At 36.2% G+C, this 22,715-nt stretch overlaps 2 protein-coding genes across 2 annotated transcripts in view; one reads left to right on the top strand and one right to left on the bottom strand.

Moving 5' to 3' along the window:
• Window positions 1-22,715, bottom strand: part of ARL13B (ADP-ribosylation factor-like 13B) — a 36,887-nt gene that overhangs the window by 8,185 nt on the left and 5,987 nt on the right. Inside the window, exons 4-6 of the mRNA XM_009993380.1 lie at window positions 4,006-4,111; window positions 2,292-2,494; window positions 808-877 (exon numbers count right to left, since the gene is read on the bottom strand). Of these exons, the coding sequence (XP_009991682.1) occupies window positions 808-877; window positions 2,292-2,494; window positions 4,006-4,111 (379 nt within the window). The remainder of the gene's footprint in view (window positions 1-807; window positions 878-2,291; window positions 2,495-4,005; window positions 4,112-22,715) is intronic.
• On the top strand, window positions 17,605-18,561 carry STX19 (syntaxin 19). The gene has a single exon (XM_009993326.1). The coding sequence runs from the start codon at window positions 17,683-17,685 to the stop codon at window positions 18,559-18,561; it is 879 nt and encodes a 292-aa protein (XP_009991628.1). The 5' UTR covers window positions 17,605-17,682.

The raw sequence follows: 22,715 nt of genomic DNA on the forward strand, positions 1-22,715 counted from the left end.
TTTGGGGGGGAGAGGGGAGAGAGGGGAAAGAAGGAAGAACAAAGAATTATGAAGAAGTGAAGCCATAAATAATACACAACAAAGAACATTTATTAGGTCATCTAACTCAGAACTCCAGTTTATGCCAGCTGATTTTTACAATGTGCTTCTGTATTTTAAAAAACATTCTACAGAAATCACAATGGCAGGCTAACATCAATAAAGCTTAGGTATATGCTATGGCAGAGGTAGAAACAGACGCTGCTTTGTGCCAGAATGTTCAATTAGCACTCAGGAAACGGATGGAGTTTCTGAGGACAGAATATGTGACAGAATACATCTGTAACTGGGAGGTTTTGATTATTCAACAAGATGCTGACTTTTTCACACTGGTAATTTTTATAACAATTGTTTCAAGGTATTAAATTGTTTTAAAAAAACATAAATCTATGTGATGGGAAACCAGACTAAAACATCTTCTACTTTTAATACAACTCCTCTTCTCATGCGTCCAGATTTTTTTTAATATATGTAAGAAAGAACTGGGGCCAGACTGTTCAGTATATGGTGTAACAGGGAATCAATCATATTTGCTTCAACTGGACTCAAAAAAGTTCAGAAAGACACATAATCCTCAGTATACTGTTGCTGCACCAGCACTAGTTATTTTTTATGTACCAACCAGATCTCTATGTAAGAAATGTTAAATTAAATGTGCTATGTATTAAATAATATCTAATTATTTAAGTATATGCTCACTAAATGCTTTTCATCAATTGATTTGATGGTACTCACACATGTGATGTCACTGTTACACCTACTTTTTACCTGCAAGTACTGAGAGAGGACATCACTGTTGTTCAGAGGCAGAGATCGGAATGAAAAGGAGGTCCCCCATCTACCCATGAAATGATACTACTTGAAAGGAATGGTCACTAATATGTTAGAACTTTTTGTCACTACTTCTCTCCAGTTTTCTATTTGTAACAAGACGATTGCTACTATATTGTGGAGGAAACACACTTTGAGAAAACATTCAGTGAAGCAGATCTGAACAAAAAAGCACTCTGGAGAATTATTAGAACACAGATGAAGCAGAATTACACTTGAATCAAGAGTAACCCATTTCTTACAGAAATAAATTCATTTGATGCAAATCAAATGTAAGCAAAATGAGAGTTAATGTCATCTCATATCTGAGGTAAGGCCTCAGCAATAGATAAAACCATAAGAAGTTACTAGTTAGCTTTCTAAGACGTAAGAAATTTAGCAAAACTTTTAAGCATTTAACCCAAGTCAGACTCAAACAATTTTTTCAGTGTTCAAATACAATCAGGATCACTGAGAGGGAACAGAATATATATAAAATGTCCATAACATCAGATAATTTCTTTGAGCCATGTTTCTAAGTCAGTCCTCCTTGCTACACTCTCAAAATTGTCTAAAAATAACACAATCCAACATGGTCAGAGGGGTTTGTCTATGCAGAAATATCTGTCAGACTAAGAGTATATTAATTTTTTATGAGTTTGTGAAATAGGTATGCAGACTGTGTCAAATTCCAGGTGTTTAAAATGTGCTTAAGTAATTTACTTGCTGAAGAAAACCAAACAGCAAAAGTACAAGCCAAGGCACTTCACAGTAACTGAGACTTACAAATCTCTACATATATAAGGCAGACAGGGGGACATGGGTGCTTGGCGAATTTTTTAAGAATGCCCAGTAAGATGCCACATCAGTCTCCAAAAGGAACAGTGGTGGGCTGCTGATGACCACAAAGAGCTTTGAAGGGAAGTAATAAATAATTTGTTCTGCTTCCCCTCCATGAATCACCTTTAAGTTCCTCCATGCCTCACTTGTTGGATATCCTGATATTAAACAGTGTTGAACACAGTTTCACGTGTAGTCTTTGATATTTACATATGGGTTAAAAATTCTAACTTCAGTTAGTAGAAGTTTTAGAACACACTTGAAGGGAACTTAAGATTAAATGACAGGATTTATTTTTTAGATTAACCTCCTGTGAAGTTATATTAGGAAGGCCAAATTTATTCTACAACTACCCTGCAATTATCATCCATGGTACTTTTCCAGCACATGTGAACAAAATAAAGAGGATGAACCAGGCCAAAACTTGTAGGTCTTAATGAAAGGCTTTAGCATTCAGTTCCTTACTCTCCCTGTGGAGGCTCTTGGCTTGTAAACTTTAAGTCCTTGACAGCTTGGTTCCCATAAGCTCTGCATACAGGAACAAACCAGGTGTCTTAGAGCAACGGAGGAAGGGGAGGTAGGAGAAATTACAAAGAGAATACCTTTGTTCTCGTATCCTTCTCACTCGCTCAGCTCGTTCTAGTTTATTTTGTTCTTCCTGTGCTTTTTGTTCTGTAGTGTCTCTTTGGATGCGCTCATTTAAGGCATCAAAATCTTTTGCTATGATCTGTAGAAGCCAATATAAACCTCTTTTTATTGATTTATCAATTTTTTTCCCATAGCCCGTAATGGCTGAGCAAGGTTCCTGCAAATATAAAGAGAAGGAGAGGAAACTTGCAGTTCAGATCACATCCCTTGACTAAAAACAAGAAATCAGCTAAACAACTATTTTTTGCTCTGAAGTTTGCAAAACATTGAGAAGTATGAGAAATAAATTTGCACATAGGTACTCTATAAATGTAGATTTCATACTGATATACACTTGGGACCAGGTTAACCGTTAATAAGCTTAGTAAAGAAACTGCCTATTTGAGTATATAAGACACACAGCTGCTCTCAGCTAAAATGACTTAGAATGTGTGATCTAGTTTCTTTGTTGATTACACCTCAAATATAAATGGAGAAAGAGAACCACATTTACAGGGACATGTCACAAATTAAGTAATTGTGAAGTATTGGAAAAATACACTAGAATCTTTCAGGTCTTTCATACTGATAATATTTTGCCAAAAAAAAATGGTTTTTGCCACAGAAGTCCCTTGGGAAGAAATTGTGAACTTGAAATTTTTATGACTGCTATATGGACAGTACAAAATCTGCTGACTGAAAAGCCCTCAAAGAATCATGACATCATGAACGTAGCTATGCCCTGATATTATCTAACTTTCTAGAGAAAGCAATAGAAGTATTTACTATCTTATGAATTTTGCAACTCTCCCAAGGGAGTATTTTTAAAATTTTAAACCCCAAATACCAGATGGAATGATTTTGTAAAATTGCCTTCTAATTTTGGTTAAGAACAGTGTAACTCATCTTTTACAATGATTCTTATTGCTATAAGAAAAGATTATGTAATTAAACCCCACAAACAGTTAACTGACAAACTGGTTGTTCAAAATAGGCTTAAAAAACAACTTCAGGGACTAGTGATTTTGATAAATTATCCAAACTATTGACCAATACTAAGTAGCCTTCATACAGATTTCTGGGTTTGGTTCCTCCCCATTCTCCTTTTGATTTTTTTTTTCTTAATGTGACTATGCATACTATATCTGAAATATAGTTATTTTAGGACAGATATTAACTAGCTCTAACAGGGTCCTTTGATGACTACTGCTCTGGTAATTAGATACACTAGAAATTAGTATAAGTTCTTACTGTTTGCCAGATGGGAACACACACTAAATTATGGCTTTAGCTATGAACAGAAATGAGACAAAAATCACATGTGTTTAGTGGTCCTTCCTGAATGTCAATCGAAGTAAATTCCATTTCCTACTTCTTTTTAAAAAAGGCAGAATACTAAACTTGCTGCCTAAATGAACAAGATTTAAAACACATTAGTAATTAATTTTTCTTACAGGGTTTCAGAACAGACCAGCAGGTGCCCTTTGAGAACCTTGTTATAAAGATCTCTTCACAAGATCCAGAAGCAGAATATCAAGATGGGCAGTAGAATTGCTTGCAAAACAGTGCTGTATCTTTGCTGGGATTGCAGCATTCTCATTCCAGTTTTATGCTTTGTGACAAAATCCCCCACATTACTGCAAGCATTACATGCACATTCAAACATGAAGCATCTTAAAATATACTTACAATTTGACATAGACACTTGTGTTCATTGACAAGTTTTTCTAGAGATAAGGTTTCAATTACATCTGCTTCTGACAGAGCTCCTTCTCTGTCCTGCTTATTTGCCAGCCTAAAGAAAAGATGAAAAGAAACAGCACCCTTACACCAGACAGATTTTACATCTCCAAAAGTGGTATTTTAGACAAAAACAGGAAGAAGGAGAAAGTAATGAGAAACTGCCTGGTTTCAGCTTTAATTCTTAACTTTTCTACCTGATAATCTTGTTAGTCTATGCACTACATTCAGCTGATACTAAAATTAAATAATTACTAAGCACCCATAGACAAAGCAATTGTATTTTACAGCAAAGACTGCACTGTTCTATACCTAAAGCTACATGGCACGATCTTTTGGAGTCTATGAATCAAAGTTCAGAACTTTGCAAGTTCCCAAACCATGTACATTTCCCCACATAAAACTGATCACCACGTGTTTGCCTATTATTGATGCCAAACAACTTGATCTGTAATGTTTTGAACCTGCTCTTCATAAGTAAAACTCAAAGGCTGGAGGGAGGAACTTCTATAAATCGCTCTAGAAACATCCTCTTCTATTAAATAGAGGGAAGAAAAAAAGATATATTAAACACATAGCTTACAAAATAAGTATCCTGTAAGATGAAGTATCATAGTCTTAGTTCTTAGAGATACGGTAGCAAACACTATGCCAAAAGATAAAAATCTTAATTTTGGGGGGTACCATTGTTCTTTAGTAGATTTGTTTTCTATATACACCATAACTGCATTCAATTCATAATGTGGCTATCAACAAGACTTCAATTTTTTGGAATAAAATGGATTTAAATTGGTCAACCTCAAGGAAGGCAGGATGGATTATAGGCATTATGATAAGTTAATGCCTCACTTTCTTAGGAAGATGGACTAACATCTTTTCAGTCATGCCCTGATAAATGTAACATGCATTATTCTAGTAATGGATAAATTGTCAGAAGTAAAGGAAAAGTGTACATAAAGCAATGTGTAGAAAATGTCAGAAAAAAATTAATAAGGTAGGTTTACCTACGTATTTAGGAATGTGTCAGACAAGCAGTTGTATTCCCCAAGAAGAAATTTTAAGAAGTAAACTTGCAGTCATGTTGGCCAATAATTTTCTGAGTTCACTTATAAGCACATTTTAATAATAAATGGAGATATTTAGATAGAAATCCAAAATATGTATTTTAAACAAAAAAAATGTCAATACAGTGACACACAAAGGAAATAATTCATGTTTTTTGAGGGTCTGAGAGTTGTATAAGGAACAAAGAAAACTACACATAAGTGGTCAAGTGAAAAAAGAGTAGTTCCCATTTTCCATAAAAACTCTTGGTGACAATAGGATATGTAGTCTTTCCTCTCCCATTACCTGCTTTTAATTAAAAGCTAGTAAAATAAATCTTAAAGGTCTTTTCCAACTTAAATGATTCTATGATTTTCTATTACTATAGCTCTAGGAACTGTGAAAAGATTACATAGTATTTCACAAGCAACAGAATAATCCCATTTAAAGTTACTATTCTGCAGCATGAAAACTAATGCTGTTTGCTTTGAACCAGTGTAGACCATTTTGGAATATAAGCATACAATGCAACCTGATTTTATTGTTGTTTTGAAATTTAGTGACCCTTCCACTGCAAGAGAACCCTGATACAACTTTGTGGATAAAATCACAAATGTTTGGCTTCCCTTAATGCAATGGAAAGTGGTTTTGGAACCAGACATCATAGCCTTTCTTTTGAAATCTCAAGTCATCACTATTAACTCAAATGTATTTTAGGGAATGTTAGGACAAGGCTTGCACCTTGGATTTATCGTACTCCTGGCAGGGAGGGAACAATGGCAGAAAATACTCCATAGTTAGCAGAACCTGTCAGCACCTAGGTTTGATGTAAGTCCTCATTCCTTCCCATTTGCCAGAATCACAGTATTGCATCCTTAGTTCTTAATTATTTATCTCCAAAGAGGGTTTTTAACCTCAAAGACATATTACAAGAAAAAGCTGTGTTGCATCCACTGCTCAAAAAAACATTCCTTGACCTCGTTAATGTCACACTTTGCTGACTTGCCTGCAGAGCTAGAAACAACAAGGTTTTTCCCACCCTCCTTTAATAATCTATTCACATTTCTCAAGAAAATGAGTCACTCGACAGTGCTTTGTATGATTTAGTGTAGAGATTCCCTAAATGTTGTTCAATGCATATACAGAAGCTACGACATACGCTTATGATACTCTGGCACTATTCCTTCTCACCAACCAGCCAGGAGAAGTATTATTCTCTCACTATTTGGCTATGAAACAGGGCTAAAGAGCGAAAAACTGAAATGGAATTCAGGAAAGCTATGGAAAGTAATTAGAAGATGGGAAACAATTATCTCTCTTTTTTTCCTTCATTTAACCTTTGCCACAATATGAAAATCTTGCTGCACTGTCCCCTAGTCTCAAAAATAATTACTCAGTAGTGCTGTCAATTCCTATCTAGATCTAATAGAAGAAAGTATTTCAGATCACAGACTTTGTTGTCACAGCCTATCCCTCAAGATTAAGTAACTACAATATTTACTATGTTATTGGACTGCACATTCTACAAAGCACAGCTGAAGCAGAATGAAATGTTGTTAAGCTGCATAGTTCAGTGTCAGTCTGACACTAATGTCCTAAAACTTGCAGTACCTGCTGATTTTTAACCTCTAATGTTCTGAAAGGCACATTATTTATCTTTTTGGTCAACTAGCTTCCATTTTCTCCACAGCATTCCTGTTGCAATGCTGACTGTATTCAAAAAAATACAGCTGAGGCACTGTATCTGGAAAAGTAGCATATCCAAATAGCTGTGTCCACCTTACGCTTCCCGAGAACTTAAGCGGTACAGCACAAGTCATACATTTCCTGCTGTAGACCCATCTGCTTCAGCCTTTAGGTCAAACTTATAAATGGACTTAAAATACTTTCAAGATACTGTGATGATGGGTATTATTTTTTTGCTCTTTTATTTTTAACCTTTTCAGGCAAATGCATTAATAGATCCATGACCTACCATTGCTGCTTCTTCCCTTCATGCTTTAGTGTAGAAGAAAGTAACCTCCACACTTACACTTGTGCTCCCTAAGTAGGCTCCAGTGCTCCACTGGCAGCTTACAAGGCCTCTATCTAGGGAGCTGCTCCTAGACACTTCCTGCTACTGGGCAGCTCCAGCAAGGATCCGCCTCTCAGCAAGGCTGGGTTTCAAACAGGCAGAACCAGATTCCCCAAGTAGAAAGCAAGCAATTTGCCTGTCTATTGCAGTGGCAGAAGTCAGCTGCTCTCTCATACCACCGCTCCTGAAGATGAACCCTTGGACAACTATATAAGAACTAGAAGTAGAATGCATATGGAAAATGCTTAAAGGAATGGCACTCCAGAAATTTATTTTGGCAGATATTCAAAACAATGTTTTCCAGATTGTACTGCAGCTTATTCTTAGGAGTTCCTCTGTATAAAACAGAAAGCCACCAGCACAGGATTAAAAGGTAAAGACTTTTGCTTTTCTTAATGTTTATGAAGTTACAATATCAGAAAAAGGCTGTAGTGTGGTTTAGAATAGAAATGTGCCTAAGTGACAAGACATAGAAATAATGGATGTCTACCCTGCAAAGAACTGGATATTTCTTTGGATGAATAGTCTCAGAGCTCTGCTGCTCATGCACAGGTTTTGAAGTTTCTATGTATAAAACTTATTTCTTTAGTGAATACATTACAGCTATCTCAAAGGATAGACCTTGATTTTAATTTTCCAAGTCAATAGAATGTCATATACAGCAATTTTTCATGTTTAAAAAACTGTAGGAGGTATATATCAAAACATTCTCAAAAGCACACAAGTGTCTATTGGTTTATCACATTCAGTTCGCTGAATGAGAAACTTTAATGTATAAAGTCATACTTGGCTTATTTTAATTTTGCATAAAGTATATTTGGAACCGTCTTAGTGTAACCAACTTATTTCATGCAAGAAATACAGAAATGTTATGCACCAAGTGCTTTTATACCACGTAGGATTTTTTTTAAGCAACTGGAGAGCTTTTGAATTTTCAGAGTCATGTGCAACAATGTGGAAAGGGAGTGTATGTGTGCATTGGCACAACTGACATCTACCGTTCAGTAACAAACAATATTTCTCTTAGAAGCCAGAGGACATGCCAGAGTAAAAAAAAAAAAAAAAAAAAAAGTCTGAATGCTAGTTATGTGGCTTCCTCAACCTGCTTCTAAAACAGAAATTAATAAGCAAAGAGGAACAAGAAAAAAAAACCACAATTAATCAGTATTGAAGTTTATGACAATGTAAAAGATAAGCTGGATAAAAGAAACAAACCAAACCAAAACCAAACAATACTAAAAGGTCACATAAATCTACCTCAGCTTTTATCAAAAATCCAGCTAAGTCTTAAAGAACGGGTTTACTTGGGAAGAGGGTATTTTCCATGCAGGTATGTGTTTGTTTTCTTGTTTTGCATATTTGATGGGGGTTTTTAAGCACTGTGCTTTCCAACTTAAGACATTTCTCTCTGCTTGTGTGGGATTCTCATACAGTAACATAACACTGAAAACTAAAACCTGTAGAGGGCACACGCTGGGGGTGTGGGGTGATCTGTAAAAGTGTATCAGAGATGCTGCTTTTGGGGCTCAGTTTACTCAGAGTCAGCTATCACAAACCCAAACATTTTGGGTCAAACCTACATGGTGGTCATCAAAATGAATGAAGAGCAAAGCACTCCTGAGGTCAAAATACTACAACATTATTAAAATTATCAACATGATTAAAAGCAATCTAAGAAAAATGTATCTATGAGAATAATTTATCTACACTCAAGAACATTACTCAGAGCTATTGTGCTCAAGTCTTTAGGGCTACTTCAAGAAGCCGTAAGTGTGAGTGACTGATCTAGCATTCCTGGGAAAACAAAGAAACGAGAACCTTGGAATTTCAGAGCAGTCTACACAAGGGAAAGAACAATGCTGTATTTTTCAGTCTACCTCGATCTTCTATTTCAAAATGCTATTCTACCTTTTTTTCCCTTCAGAAATTTCATCTTCTATTAACTATTTTCTTGGGCAATCCTGTAGACAGTAATCAGTAGAATGTTTTATCCTAGAGAAGGAAGGCCTCAGTAGACATAGTAAGAAAAGTTTTGTTACTTTGCTTATGTTTTGCTTATATTAACACCCATGAAAGTCAAACTCCTGATTCACAAGCAGGCTCAAAGATGTCAGTTTGTCAGATTGTTCTGTTTGTTCTTTCTTCTTCAGTTACTGGTAGTTCATTAGCTTTTTCAAGGAAGTCACAGAAAAAGTTCTTCATATTTTTAACAAATAAGCAGATAAGAGAACTAGCCAACAGTTTCAGGCAGATTGACATTAAAAGCTTTTAACTACACTGAAAAAATCCAAGTGGCTGGTGTCAACAGATCTTAAACTACATTCTTTAGCACTCTAAGCCCGGAGCTTTGTGGATTGTTGACAACAACTAGGAACTCATCAGTAACTCTTTACGGATTGACCGTAGGCTCCTCAAATAATCTTCCTTATTTTATTTCTCTAGTTTGCTTTTTGCGACTTATGCAAAACAGCCCTTTGAATATTAGGTTAAGCTATAACTGGTGAATAAAGTGCTACAAGATTATCTATCTCCAAACATCAATTAAGAATTTTCTTTCATGCAGTTGCAGGGAGACAGAAGAGACATTTCTCTAATTCAGCCTTTTCCATAAACAGTTCCTCCAGGTCACATTTTACTAAGGGGGTAGTTAGAAATAAGATTCTAAACTCATCCTGTTTAGAATACCTCTAGGCAACTTTACAGAAATTTCATTCTCATATTACCTTTTGAAGTGGTCACAAGCATGTCTACAATTGTAATTTGTTTTATTTTGATTGATTGGCCCCATTCTCACCTCAAGTCTGAATCATATTCCTATTTACTGAAAACGTATTTCTCTCATACACTCTGCTCTGCTATTGGTTTAATCACACCTATTGATCAAATAGGTTGCATCCAAAGAGATGTCTGAGCTCACATCAAGGATAGTTTTCAGCTTCCAGATTTGTAATTCCAGAAGCAAAGACAATAAATGACAGTGCCATATATTTTTGTATGAGATTTTAAAAGAAATTGTGACTGTGAATTATTTTCTTATACTCTGTTTCACCTTGACATATCAATACCTAGGTGAACATAAAGTTATTAATATAAAATTGCCTATAACATATGCTTTTTTAAAAGCTACCTGGAAATCCTTACATTTACAGATGAGTTCCAAAGCTGTGATACGTAACCGTATGGTCTGACCAAGATGAAATGGGAATGTAAAGTAGGTGGAATATTGCACAGTACAGATTTTGAGCCTGCAATTCTACTGTCAGGTATAAAAACAAACAAATAAACTTGAAATAGATTTATAGCAATACAAAGTCATTAACTAGGATTTCAAACTATATATCCTATTAAAATGGAAAGAATTTCACCTGTTCTCTATCCAGTTGCAGACCTCTCTCTTGCTTCCAATTTATTTTCAAATACTGCTTTAAAGATATATCAATATCTGAACCCTAACTATGTGATCTTTTGACAGAGACGATGATTTAGTTCTGGATTTCTGTGACCTACAGGTGGTCGTCATATTTGCATCAGCTGATTAAGTGAAGGTGCTGATTTCTAATATTATTCTTGCTGGAAAGAAACAAATAAGCCCAGCTATCTACAATGTATGCATTTACTTTTCTCTGCTGCTCATTTCTCAGGTCTCTTAAAAAGCATTACTGACAGTAAACCTCTGGCTTAATAGGTGAAAAAAATCAGCATCAAAACATTATGTAAGTTCTTCAGTTTTGCTTTCATCAAGGGATACGCTATTCCCTTACCAATTACAGAGAAAAATCTACAGACTGATTTGCAGAGTGAAATCATTGTTTTGTCAGTCAGAACTTGTAGGTGCAGTATGTGTCACCGTAACAGTGACTTATGTCAGTGCAAAAGCATGAATTCTCCACCTTCTATTACTCTAAGTATCAGTAGGGAACATAAGAATTGCTGTCTGTAGACATAGAAATGGTGGTAGATGCTTTCCCTCAAGTTCTCCACATCTGCAGCCATACATTCATAGCAAAGGTTCCAAAACTCCAAGCAACAATCTCAGATTTGCCACCAATTCACCGTGCATCTTTGAACCAACTACTACATTAAATAGCAAAAAAATCCCAAGTTTTTCTGACTAGAAAGTGAGAGAAGTACTGACATTCATAGAGATTTCCAAAATAAAAAGCTTCTAATACAGATGATTCACAAACTGCTGCTTGCTCCCATTCCACTAATGCTAAAGTCTATACTTTATATTATTCCCTTCTCTTTTCTCAGGATTCTTTCCCACACAATCAACACAAGACAGCTGTATCCCCTACAGCAAGTTTGTATTTCAGATTTCTGACCAAACACACAAGAACATCTGAATTATTTTAACTAAGGTCTATTTTCCACCTCTACATCTGCCTTTAGGGGGACTTACTCCAGCAGCATGATATGGTTACACTTTTTCAGCAACTTTGGACTCAGACTTACCCGTCTTATTAACTCCTTGAATACTGAGACCTGTTTTATTCACTTTGAATCTCATGTTTCTACTCAGCATTATAATTTCTCCATTCCCCATGATCTATTTCACACTAATCAGATCAAGTCCCTTGCTTCAAAATGGACCATTTCAATGCTCCTGCATACTGGTCCTTTTGGTTTCACTATGCATGCAGCCTTATGGTAGTTATGGTGGGTAACATTGTCTCAAGGGATAGACAACTAGACTGTATTTCCTCAATGTTATATATTATTAGTCATTGTCAGAAGCAACGTGCTGCAGGTTATTTCCCAGAGATGAAGGCTAACAAATACAAATGAACTTAGCATGTTAAGCATTTTTTAACATCAAGTATGAGATACCCATAATCACTTAAGTTTCTGGTGCTAAAAATATCACTGATTCTACACTACAGTATTGTATATACTCTTACACAATTTAGCTAACCTTCCACATATAATGTCATCTTTTCTTAGGCTCATACCCAAGGCAAACACTCTGTGTTTGGCATTTTCCTGTTGAACCACTCCCACACTTCCCACAAACAAACTTGAACTCAGAACTATTTTTAAATATGTTTTTTCCAAGGAGTTATCTTAAGACAGAAATGTTTTAAGATGATATTTTCATCTAACCACCATGCTGTTTGATACTGCTTGGTTAAAACATGTGTTGTTTACAAGGTGCTTTGGTTAAAGGAAACTTTTTAAACAAAGCAGAAAATAAACATAACCGGTAGCAAGACTGCTTACTTGTTTACCTAGGGTATATCTTTGTGTAACATGGCAAGACTCCAAACCACCATCAAATATGTTCTCTCTTTTCTTGTGAGAATATATGAGACCACAGCCTTTGGAGCAAATTAAATGAAATTTCAACTGAAACCTCTAGTTTTCCCCTTAGACTGCTTACACTGCATCTTAAACTGTAAGCAATTAAATGGTGTATGTGTCTCAGTAATTGTGTTAAGACACTTCAAGTAGGAATCTAGTTCCAGACTAGAGTATGACTCCAAACATTACTCAGAGCTATTGTGTTAAAAAATAAGTGACACTGGTTTGTTGGTACCATATTAACAGAGTTACAATGCAACTTCATGGGAGCCTAGAAATGAATTTAATAATTATATTCATAATAATATTAATGCTAACATTAGTAGTAGTAGTAATAGATTACCTGTAGCCGGAAATTCCTTAGGGACACTTTGCCTGAAATTGTTCCCTACCCAGTGCTCTTAAAAAACTCATAACTAAGGAACAGGAAAATAAACAAGACACTTATTTTTCTTGCAATCTTGAAAAAAAGAAAAAAAAAAAGTAGCTATTTCAACAGCCAGTAAGAAGAGGAATATGATGCAGAATAGATATGATACATTTCAAAGGGCCCTTATAGTGACAATTCTGCTCCTTCATTTTCTGCAAGTCCTCTTCTGATGGGCCACAGTATGTTAAATTAAACTAAGGTGGCATGCAAATTGCATCAAATACAAACAGGGCTTTTAGTGTCAGGCATTTTAATGAAGGTGCTTAATAAACAAGAAATAATGGAACAAAACTACGGAAATCAAAATAAACAGGAGCTTTTGTAAGTCAAGGGGTGGGGAGGAAACAAAACAATTAATCAAAGCCAAAAAAAGGCCTTAAATCTAATTGCAACCAGTAGCAAGAGTTCCACGTGATCAAATCACTTTTTTCATGTATCTATTTATGCCTTTTAACTTAACGAGCCCAAATCTCATTTTTTTTATGCAGGGTCCCTGTTTAGTGAGTCTACTGATAAATTAGACAGGTGGAAAATTATTCTGTATATCTGCTTTACAATTAAGCAAAAAGATGTTTCAACTTTTTTTTTCCTTCTCCATAAAAAAATGGAGATGATAGTTCAAAAACTTTCATTTCCATAAAATTACTATTATTCTAATTTAGGGCATATTTTATCATCATGACAGATAAATAATGGTGGTTCCCATCATCAGAATCTATTATTCCCCTAGTCAGTGTGCTGAGGTAATTGTCATAATAAAGGCTTTCCCAGCCACGTCATAAGTTTCACTAGAGGCATTCATAACCCTGATGAGCAACACAGTAACATATCAGAAGGCAAATACTCTTGCAATACAGTTTGATGAGAATATAAAAATTGTGTTCCTGAACCTGCCAACAATATATAATGATATCTACTAGAAGAACAAAGAACAAATACAAACTTAATCACTATTGGATCTGCATGAAAAAAAAAAATGCAGGGGGAGGTGGTAAGGAAGCCTTTCTACAAGATAAGGTATGCCAGTAACTAAACTGAAATGCTGCATGAGCATTCCTTCTTTTCCTCCTCGAATGGTTGTATGAAAGCACATCAGTAACCCTTGAACTCCAAGTACAACTTCAGAACTGGGCCTGATTCTTCCTCTTTTCCTTTCCTTACTCCTGCCACCTCCTCCCCAAATCCATTCACTAGCCCTGTCAGTTCTTAGGCTTCATTTTCAATCTTGCAGTGCTTCAAAGTGTGGAGAACTTGGACTAAGTTACTGCAGCTATTAGAGAAACTATTTTCTACTGATTATCTTTTATTAAAGACCGGCTAGCAGCTTGTGATTTTGGCTTCAAACATATACTTTCAGCATCAGTAACAGTTCAGATAGAAGATGATGTAGCAGCATTTATGACTGAGGGATGGCCAGAAACATGGGCAAACCTCACAAATGCTTTTCAGACTTACACGTCTCAGAGCATTTAGGGTGATTTCTAAAAAGTCAGTAATTTGAAGCTAGAGTTTAACAAACGAATGCTTTTCCATCCACTGATCTGGTTAGCATTTAGTGCAGTTCCTTAGCAGCTTTAACCCGAATTGTCCAACCTTCGATGAAAAAAAAAAAAAAAAGTCTGATGAGGATGAGCTAGGCTGTGCCACCTTATCACCTTAAAAGAATAATCTTTTAATTTTTTAATTTTTTTTTTTAAATATAAGGGACACACTAAGTCACTGGTGAACGCTCAGCTCACATATTCCTTTTACTCAATTTTAAAAGAATAGGCATATTCTCCCTCTATTGACAAAAACTTCAAGGAAATAGATCTTTTATCTCAATCAAAAGAACAGGACATGCCCCTATACACACACACAAACAGGTAGGACAATGACAAGGACTCAGTATGTGAACAAACCTTGTTTTGGAATACTCAAAAAGCCAAGGCAACCATTTTCAAGGTTATCTTTGTCAAGAAGATACCCTTATTTATTTGAAACCAGCATGCGTTTAAGTTACCAGTATAATCAACCACATTTATTGTCAAGCACATTCAGCGGCAGGTTTTGAAGGAAAGCCTGGTAAGATACAAGATACGAAACCAGAGTGTAATTGCTTACATTCCACTCTTCAGTGAGACTGATGTTTAAACAAGAAAAAATAAAATATATATCTATTAGCAGCACTCTTAAGTATTTTCTGCTTACTTCTTTTCAAGTTTGATATTTGAGAGCATTTGCAGATTTGTAATTATGTTGTTTTCCCCTCTCCCCCCAAGGAATACAGCTATTTCAAGACCAACACACCTGAAACATTGGAAAGTACATGTGAATCGTTAATGGATACACAAATAGAAGATGAAGACCAGTATAGCTCTTATGCTCCTGTGTTTAAGTTATTTTCAAACCACAGCAGTTTAATCATATGAAAAATTGCTAAGTGCTCTTTTGAGAAATTGTTCTGTGTTCTGAAGGTGTAACTGGATGACTGCATGCATGTTTTAGAGCTTTTCAGTAATTACTCACATTCTCTTAGATACAAGACAGTCTTGCCACCTCACATCATAAGCATTAATAGTGCCCTTAGAACTTTTAATCACAGGCTTGTCAAGCTATGTTAAATTAACATGGGTCAACAGATGTGTTAGGCTATACTAAAAGAGATTTTCAGGTCACTTCTCTGAAGTCTTGTTTAGTACTCCTGGTTCCTTTCACATGCCCCAGACTGAACTTTCCCCACTGCAGTCTCAGTGGTGCCAAGCAGCTTTGAAACATTCCTGAAGAATGTTACCTGGAAGAAATTGCCCAACTTCTGCTGCCAGGAGATACACAGCAAGTTAGGCAATGAAGAGGAATTACTGTAATGAAATGAATACGTTGCATTTTCTCCACCCCAAAATAATGTTTTCCAGTTAAAGTACTTGCAAGCTTGTCTGATCACAAGTCTCAGTACATTACTGGAACTTCTAATGACTGCTATGCTTTTTGGATTCTCTTGATGTGAATCAGTAAACACTAACTTCAGATACTAAGGCATTAAGGGGGGATAAAGAAGGCAATGAAGGAAATGCACGCTAGGGTGGAATATCAACATTCTTCCTTACTATTGATCTCTCTAGCATTTCAAGTTTTGTTTTTCAGCTAATCCTCCTTCAGAGAGTCAGATTTAAGTCTGTGAAAAACATGGTCACACTGTTCAACTTCATGACTTATATTATGCAAAAATTTAGGTACTTTAAATATGCTTAAGGGAGCAGAGGTACCACAGCAGTATCATTTGACGCTGTTCAAATATATAAAAATCATTTGCATACTGACAGGTTACTGGACTGATTCTTTGCAGTTATTACAAATGGACCCTTTTGGATACTACAGAGAAATACTGCATTTGCTTACTAAAAATAAAAAAATAAAAAATCTTCAGCATTAGAGTTTAAGAATAAATGCTCCTATAAAATACTACTCTTTGCAGAGAGTGCTTTCAGAGTGAAACCTCTGAAAACAGCTAAAAGGTACTACTGTACTGTTTAAAATTTATGTTTGAACAGCCCTTTGAAAAAGACACATTGGCCTAACCAGAAGACTCCAAGTAAAAATCCCATAATCTCGTAGTCCTTAACATTTAATTTTTTATGGAAATTTTCCCTTGCTGATCATGTTCCAAGAAAACATTCATGTAGAATTAGAGGAAAATACTTTCTCCTATACACAAAAATAGTTGAACTTCAATATTTTCTAAAACATACACAACAGAAATTTTCTCTTAATTATAATGCAAGTAAAGCTTGCACAACAGCTAGGGCAGAAAAAAGAATTAAACCAACTTTCAATTAAGTAAGAAATGGTACTGAATTTTATCCCCCTATACTACACAAGATACATTTGCATAATTTTTATGAACACTGCAAATGACAATGTAAGAATACAGCTAACAAAATCTTCAAGCTGCAACATTAGTGATATGAATCCAACTTTATGAAAACTCACAACATGAAAAAGAAAATTGCAAGGTAAATTATTACAGTTCTGGTTTTGCTGTAGAGTTAACTGCTTCAGTTGCTATCAGTTTAGCTCCCCAGGCCAGGAAATGCAAGGAAAATGGAGGAAGGTTTTTCCGTGTGGCTAAACTAAATTATTCATGCCAGAACTCTGCTTTGTTAGATAGTCTACCTCATAACCTCAAAAACTGAACTGTTTTTTACCCACTGAGAATCCAAAAATGGAGTTGCAGATTCACTTCTACTAGCAAAAAAAATTAAAGGTTGGTTAGTTTTCATAAAATAAGGAATTCCGATAAAACAAGCATTTGAGTTAGTCCTCACTTCCTCCTCAAAATGAAGTCCTGTCCACATGCCACATTGTTGTAAGTACTGGACCCTATACCACAAACCTACCACAAAGATGGGCTTGGGCTACAAATTACTGTATGTGGAGTGAAGAAGCTGGGGGAAAGACTTAAATGTCCCCATCTAAAAATAAATTAAAAGTGTTGGTTATGATTAAGTCCAACAGAAACTGGATTAAATGGTGGAGTGCAGTGACCACCAGCTATCTCGTACATTTCTTCAGAGTACCTACCACTTTCAATTCTTTGCTACTTTTACTTAATTTTTGAGCAGAGAGAAGAAAATCTTCAAAATAATCTCCAAAACTGCTTTTCATGTATGCATATAACCACTAACATTGATTGTTGTTACACTTCGATTACAGTGAAACAAGAAAAAGAGACTGGAGTTAACTCTCTGTGTTGCAAGAGGGGAAAGAAACCTGAAAAAAAAGCCTGAACACAAAAGCCATGAGAGACCGCCTCCAAGAGTTTAAACTGAGAGCTAAGGAACTGCAGACAGCTGGAGAAAACAACAGTGCAACAGTACAAGAAGAAGAGCCGGAGGAGCTTGAACAGCAGGCCATTATTTATGAAAAAGAGCCCATAACTGAAAGGCACTTGCATGAAATCCAGAAGCTTCAGAATGAAATTAATAATTTGGTGGAGGAAGTTAATAAATTCAGTCAACAACAAAAAAGCCTACTATCTTCAATGAGAAGATTCAGTGTTCTTAAAAAGGAATCTAACATAGCAAGAGAAATAAAAATTCAAGCAGAGCACATAAGAAAAAGTTTGGATGAACTGTCAAAAACAGTGAAAAAAGCTGAAAATGAACATGGGCCATCACGTGCCACAGTAAGAATTCTAGCTTACCAGCATGCTTTCTTATCCCAGCGTTACCTAAATGCTATGCTCTCATACAATGATGCTATAACTGCTAAGCAAGAAAAATGCAGAAGATTTATTGTCCGTCAGCTTGAGGTAGCTGGTAAAGAGGTATCTGAGGAAGAAGTCAATGACATGTTCCAACAAGGAAAATGGGAGGTTTTCAATGAAAACCTACTCACTGAAGCAAAAATTACCAAAACTCAGCTTTCAGAGATTGAACAGAGACACAAAGAACTAGTCAATCTGGAGAACCAGATCAAAGACTTAAAGGAACTTTTTATCCAGATATCAGTTCTGGTGGAGGAGCAAGGGGAGATGATCAACAACATCGAAATCATTATGAACAAAACTCAAGAGTACACTCAAGTGTCAAAAGAAAAATTTGGGCTGGCAGTCAAGTATCGAAAAAGAAACCCCTGCAAAGCAGTATGCTGCTGGTGTTGTCCATGCTGCAAATGATTAAAAAAAATTAAACTGTTTGAAATATCAATGGTTCCTATTTACTAAAATGATCTTGAAAAGCAGCCTCAGGATCCCTCAGTTCCTTCCTTTTAATTCCTATTTCCCCTTCCACAGAGCTCTCAAGAAAAATGCCATCTGTTTTTCCAAATACAGTTAGAAGAATGCAAGGAATTTTATGGTTTTCAGAGAAACACTAACTAAGGGAAAGGATCAAAGGACACAAGTGACACTTTTTTTTCTTCTTCCACTCACACTAAAATAACGTGGCAGCAAGTTACGTGTGCTTTTGGGAAGTACTGAAAATACCGTTAATCTCAAAGAGAGGGTTCATAATGGTTTAGATACTTTTTACAAAGTAATAACTAGCACTTTTAATTGCCTTACAAATTTTTTAGCACTCATATTACTTGGTTCAAATTCTAAGGGTTGTTTTTGTTTTGTTATTGTGTTGTTTTTTTTCCTGGGAATCTCAAATTCTACAAAAAAAAAAAAAAAAAAGCACCTGTATATATAAAGCAGACAGCATTAATAACAATCCAGAACACCATGCCTAAACCAAACAAGAAGTCAGAAAATAGTTACCACGAGTATTTCAATACTGCCTCTACAGTAAAAGTTACTTACAGGCTTAATAAACTACTTAACACCATGAAATAATGCTCAAGTTTTAGTAGGACAGTTTTCCCTGTCTTATAGAAAGCAAAATGGACATTGGTTTATTAACTTTAATAACATGATGCTGTATTTCTTACACAGAGGTGATGAGCTGATATTTTCTGAACGCATTAAAGATCACTAACAGCAGAAGACCACAGTCTCCTCAGCTAGCCCTTTTAACACCACAGAGGTGTTTCTTTGAAATAAACATGCCTTGTTAAACAAGACTGGTACTTTAAATCCTGGAAGAATACTCAAGTTTCAGTAATCCTCAGGAAGGCTGCTGCCTACCCATATGCAAGAAAATAACTGAAGTAGTTTTCAGCTGTATATGGTTTGAAAGTGGAAAAACAGAAACATACATAACACACTGCAGAAGATCTGAGAAAAGAGAAAAAAAGGAAGATTTGTGGAAAGTTTTTTCTTAATTTTTCTTAATACAGGCACTATTAAAAGTAGTCAGTATTAACTACAACTTACAATGACATATTGAGAATTTGATATTGAGTATTCAGAATTACTAACATCAGAAATTATGCAGGCGGAAGTAATCCCTAAAATAACTTTCCACTGTTTGGTGTTTTTTCTTTCAGTTACACAGTTATGCAGAAGAGTGAACAAATCAAAACAGAGCTGCTAGCATTCTACTAAGAAATGTGAAATACTAATAGGTGCAATCCCTCATAAAAGTAACATGTAGAAAAAAGCTTTTTAGTAAAAAAATTACTGGCCAGCAATCTCTCCGATATATCTCAGATAGATAGATAGATAGACAGATAGATAGATATATCAGCCATAGCACATAGAATCGCATTTCCTCTAGCAACTCTTTCATGTCAAGGTAACGCTCTCTGCAAAAACAAAACTAACACAAAGAAAACCCCAAACAAAAACAGTACTTGTATTTGCCTATATAACAGGAAGTGTAAATATTATTTTCTGATAAAAGGTGAAAACAATTCAAAAAGAAGAAAATTTAAACTTGCATACCCGTATGTCTTGAGGATGCTGACAGAAGAATTGACCATGAACATAAGAACTGCAAGAAGTCTATTTTCTACAAGTCCATTTCCCCATACATAACAGACTATTAACTACTTAAGCACTTGAGTGTTAAACAAGGCCTATATAAGCAAAGCAAACATAAATTTAGTAGCAATATAGAAGAGTTAAAAAAAAAAGCCAAATATAAAGTTTAACGTTTTCACTAATTTGTACTAAGACTCAGTAACAGCTAATACCACCAACACCTTAGAAAAACTGTCTTAAAACGATATTGTGATACCTGCATCAGCAGTGACAGATGAGATGCCACAACACCAATTCAATTTGAAGCAAGTATCACACTGAACAATATCAGAACTTGTATACCCCCATATTACTGCAATAGTATCTTGTACCAGTTTTATGCTCCCATTGCATAATTCAGCCTAATCTCTTGCCAGACTATTGGGCCTCCGCTTCCCCTCAAATAGTGCTCAGGCTCACTATTCATTCCTTTATCTGGGAGGATGAGAAGCAAGTTGTCTTGCTCTTTTCTTTTGTTAGCAGAGTGTCTTATTCCTGGCAAAAAACAGAGCTGCCACATGCATAGGGATACTATTGGATTAGGGTGCACCATAATACAATAGATGAGGATGCAAGAAAATACTGCAAAAGGAAGAGTGGGCCAGTGATTTCAAATCTGCTTTGCTCTGTAATGAAGATTGCATCTCAAACTCTTCCTTAATGGATCCTGTTCTTAACTGTGAAATGATATCCAACCACCTGTGATACTTCACAGTGGTATCTTGCTGGCACTTCTTGCAGTATGAAGTTGATTGCAAACAAAGACATCTAAGAAGACATGCAGTGACATAAATTGACATTTATCCTCAGGACTTCTCAGAAAGGACTGTTGCTTGTTTTGGCAGATGTAAAACAAAATAGGAAAAATGTTCTGGAGAAATGTTCTGTTATTAAAAGAAAGAACAGAAACAGCTTATTTACTGGGAAAAACTAGAATTCAAAACACTCCACTTCCATGCCACAAAAACTAGTGCTTAGGGCCCAAGACTTCCTGCTTCACATCTTGCAGGCTTCACAGTATGAAAAGTGTTTCACAGAATCACACAATCCTAGGGGTTGGAAGGGACCTCGAAAGATCATCTAGTCCAACCCCCCTGCTAGAGCAGGGTCACCTAGAGCACATCACACAGGAATGTGTCCAGGCAGGTTTTGAATGTCTCCAGTGAAGGAGACTCCACAACCTCTCTGGACAGCCTGTTCCAGTGCTCTGTCACTCTTACAGTAAAGAAGTTTTTTTCTGATATTCACATGGAACCTACTATGCTCCAGTTGGCACCCACTGCCCCTTGTCCTGTCACTGGTCATCACTGAAAAAAAGCTTAACTCCATCTTCCTGGCACTCACCCTTTACATATATGTAAACATTGATGAAGTCACCCTTCAGTCTCCTGTTCTCCAAGCTAAAGAGACCCAGCTCCCTCAGCCTTTCCTCATAAGGGAGATGTTCTACTCCATCATCTTTGTGGCTCTGCGCTGGACTCTTTCAAGCAGTTCCCTGTCCTTCTGGAACTGAGGGGCCCAGAACTGGACATAATATTCCAGATGCGGCCTCACCAAGACAGAATAGAAGGGGAGGAGAACCTCTCTCGACCTACTAACCACACCCTTTCTAATGCACCCCAGGATGCCATTGGCCTTCTTAGCCACAAGGGCACATTGCTGGCTCATGGTCATCCTCCTGTCTACCAGGACCCCCAGGTCCCTTTCACCTACACCGCTCTCCAGCAGGTCAGCTCCCAACCTGTACTGGTACATGGTGTTTTTCTTCCCCAGATGCAAAACTCTACACTTGCTCTTGTTGAACTTCATCAGGTTTCTCCCTGCCCAACTCTCCAGCCTGTCTAGGTCTTGTTCAATGGCAGCACAGCCTTCTGGTGTGTCAGCCACTCCTCCCAGTTTAGTGTTCAAACATTGGAACAAATTCTAGGGTTTACATGATTTGAATATGCCATGAACACAGACACCAAATTAAAAACAAAGGCCATATAGGAAAGAATTCATAAGATGAAAGATGCATCTTCTCAAGATGCAGACTTGTACAGGAGCATAAAACAAAGAACTACTGGATCCCCTCAAAGAACTGAGATACAGCAAGAAAAAATTCTGTTTAACAGCTTGAGGCTCAACCAATTAGAAGGCAGTAACATCAACAACCTTAATTTAGTCCATCAGACATAGACTGAGAAGGAGGAAAAAATCCCAAGGAAGTGAATGGGCTCTCAGCAGGTACAGCAGCCACACAAATTCTATTATGGGATTAGGACATAGAGATTTGTATGAAAATAAAATAAAATTGCACTTACTTAGAAACACTTCACAATTGTCAACCATCACAGTTGCATTTTCAGAATAAATTTAAGTTAAACTAGCTGCATTATGTTGGTTTTATTGCCTTCCCCGTACTACTAACATTCAGATAGCAGTTA

The sequence above is a fragment of the Chaetura pelagica genome, unplaced genomic scaffold (assembly GCF_000747805.2).
Source record: "Chaetura pelagica isolate M959 unplaced genomic scaffold, ChaPel_1.0 scaffold101, whole genome shotgun sequence".
Classification (NCBI taxonomy): domain Eukaryota; kingdom Metazoa; phylum Chordata; class Aves; order Apodiformes; family Apodidae; genus Chaetura; species Chaetura pelagica.

Coding starts and splice junctions, on each gene's coding strand:
- STX19 (XM_009993326.1), top strand. CDS start 17,683: ATGAGAGACCGCCTCCAAGAGTTTAAACTGAGAGCTAAGGAACTGCAG.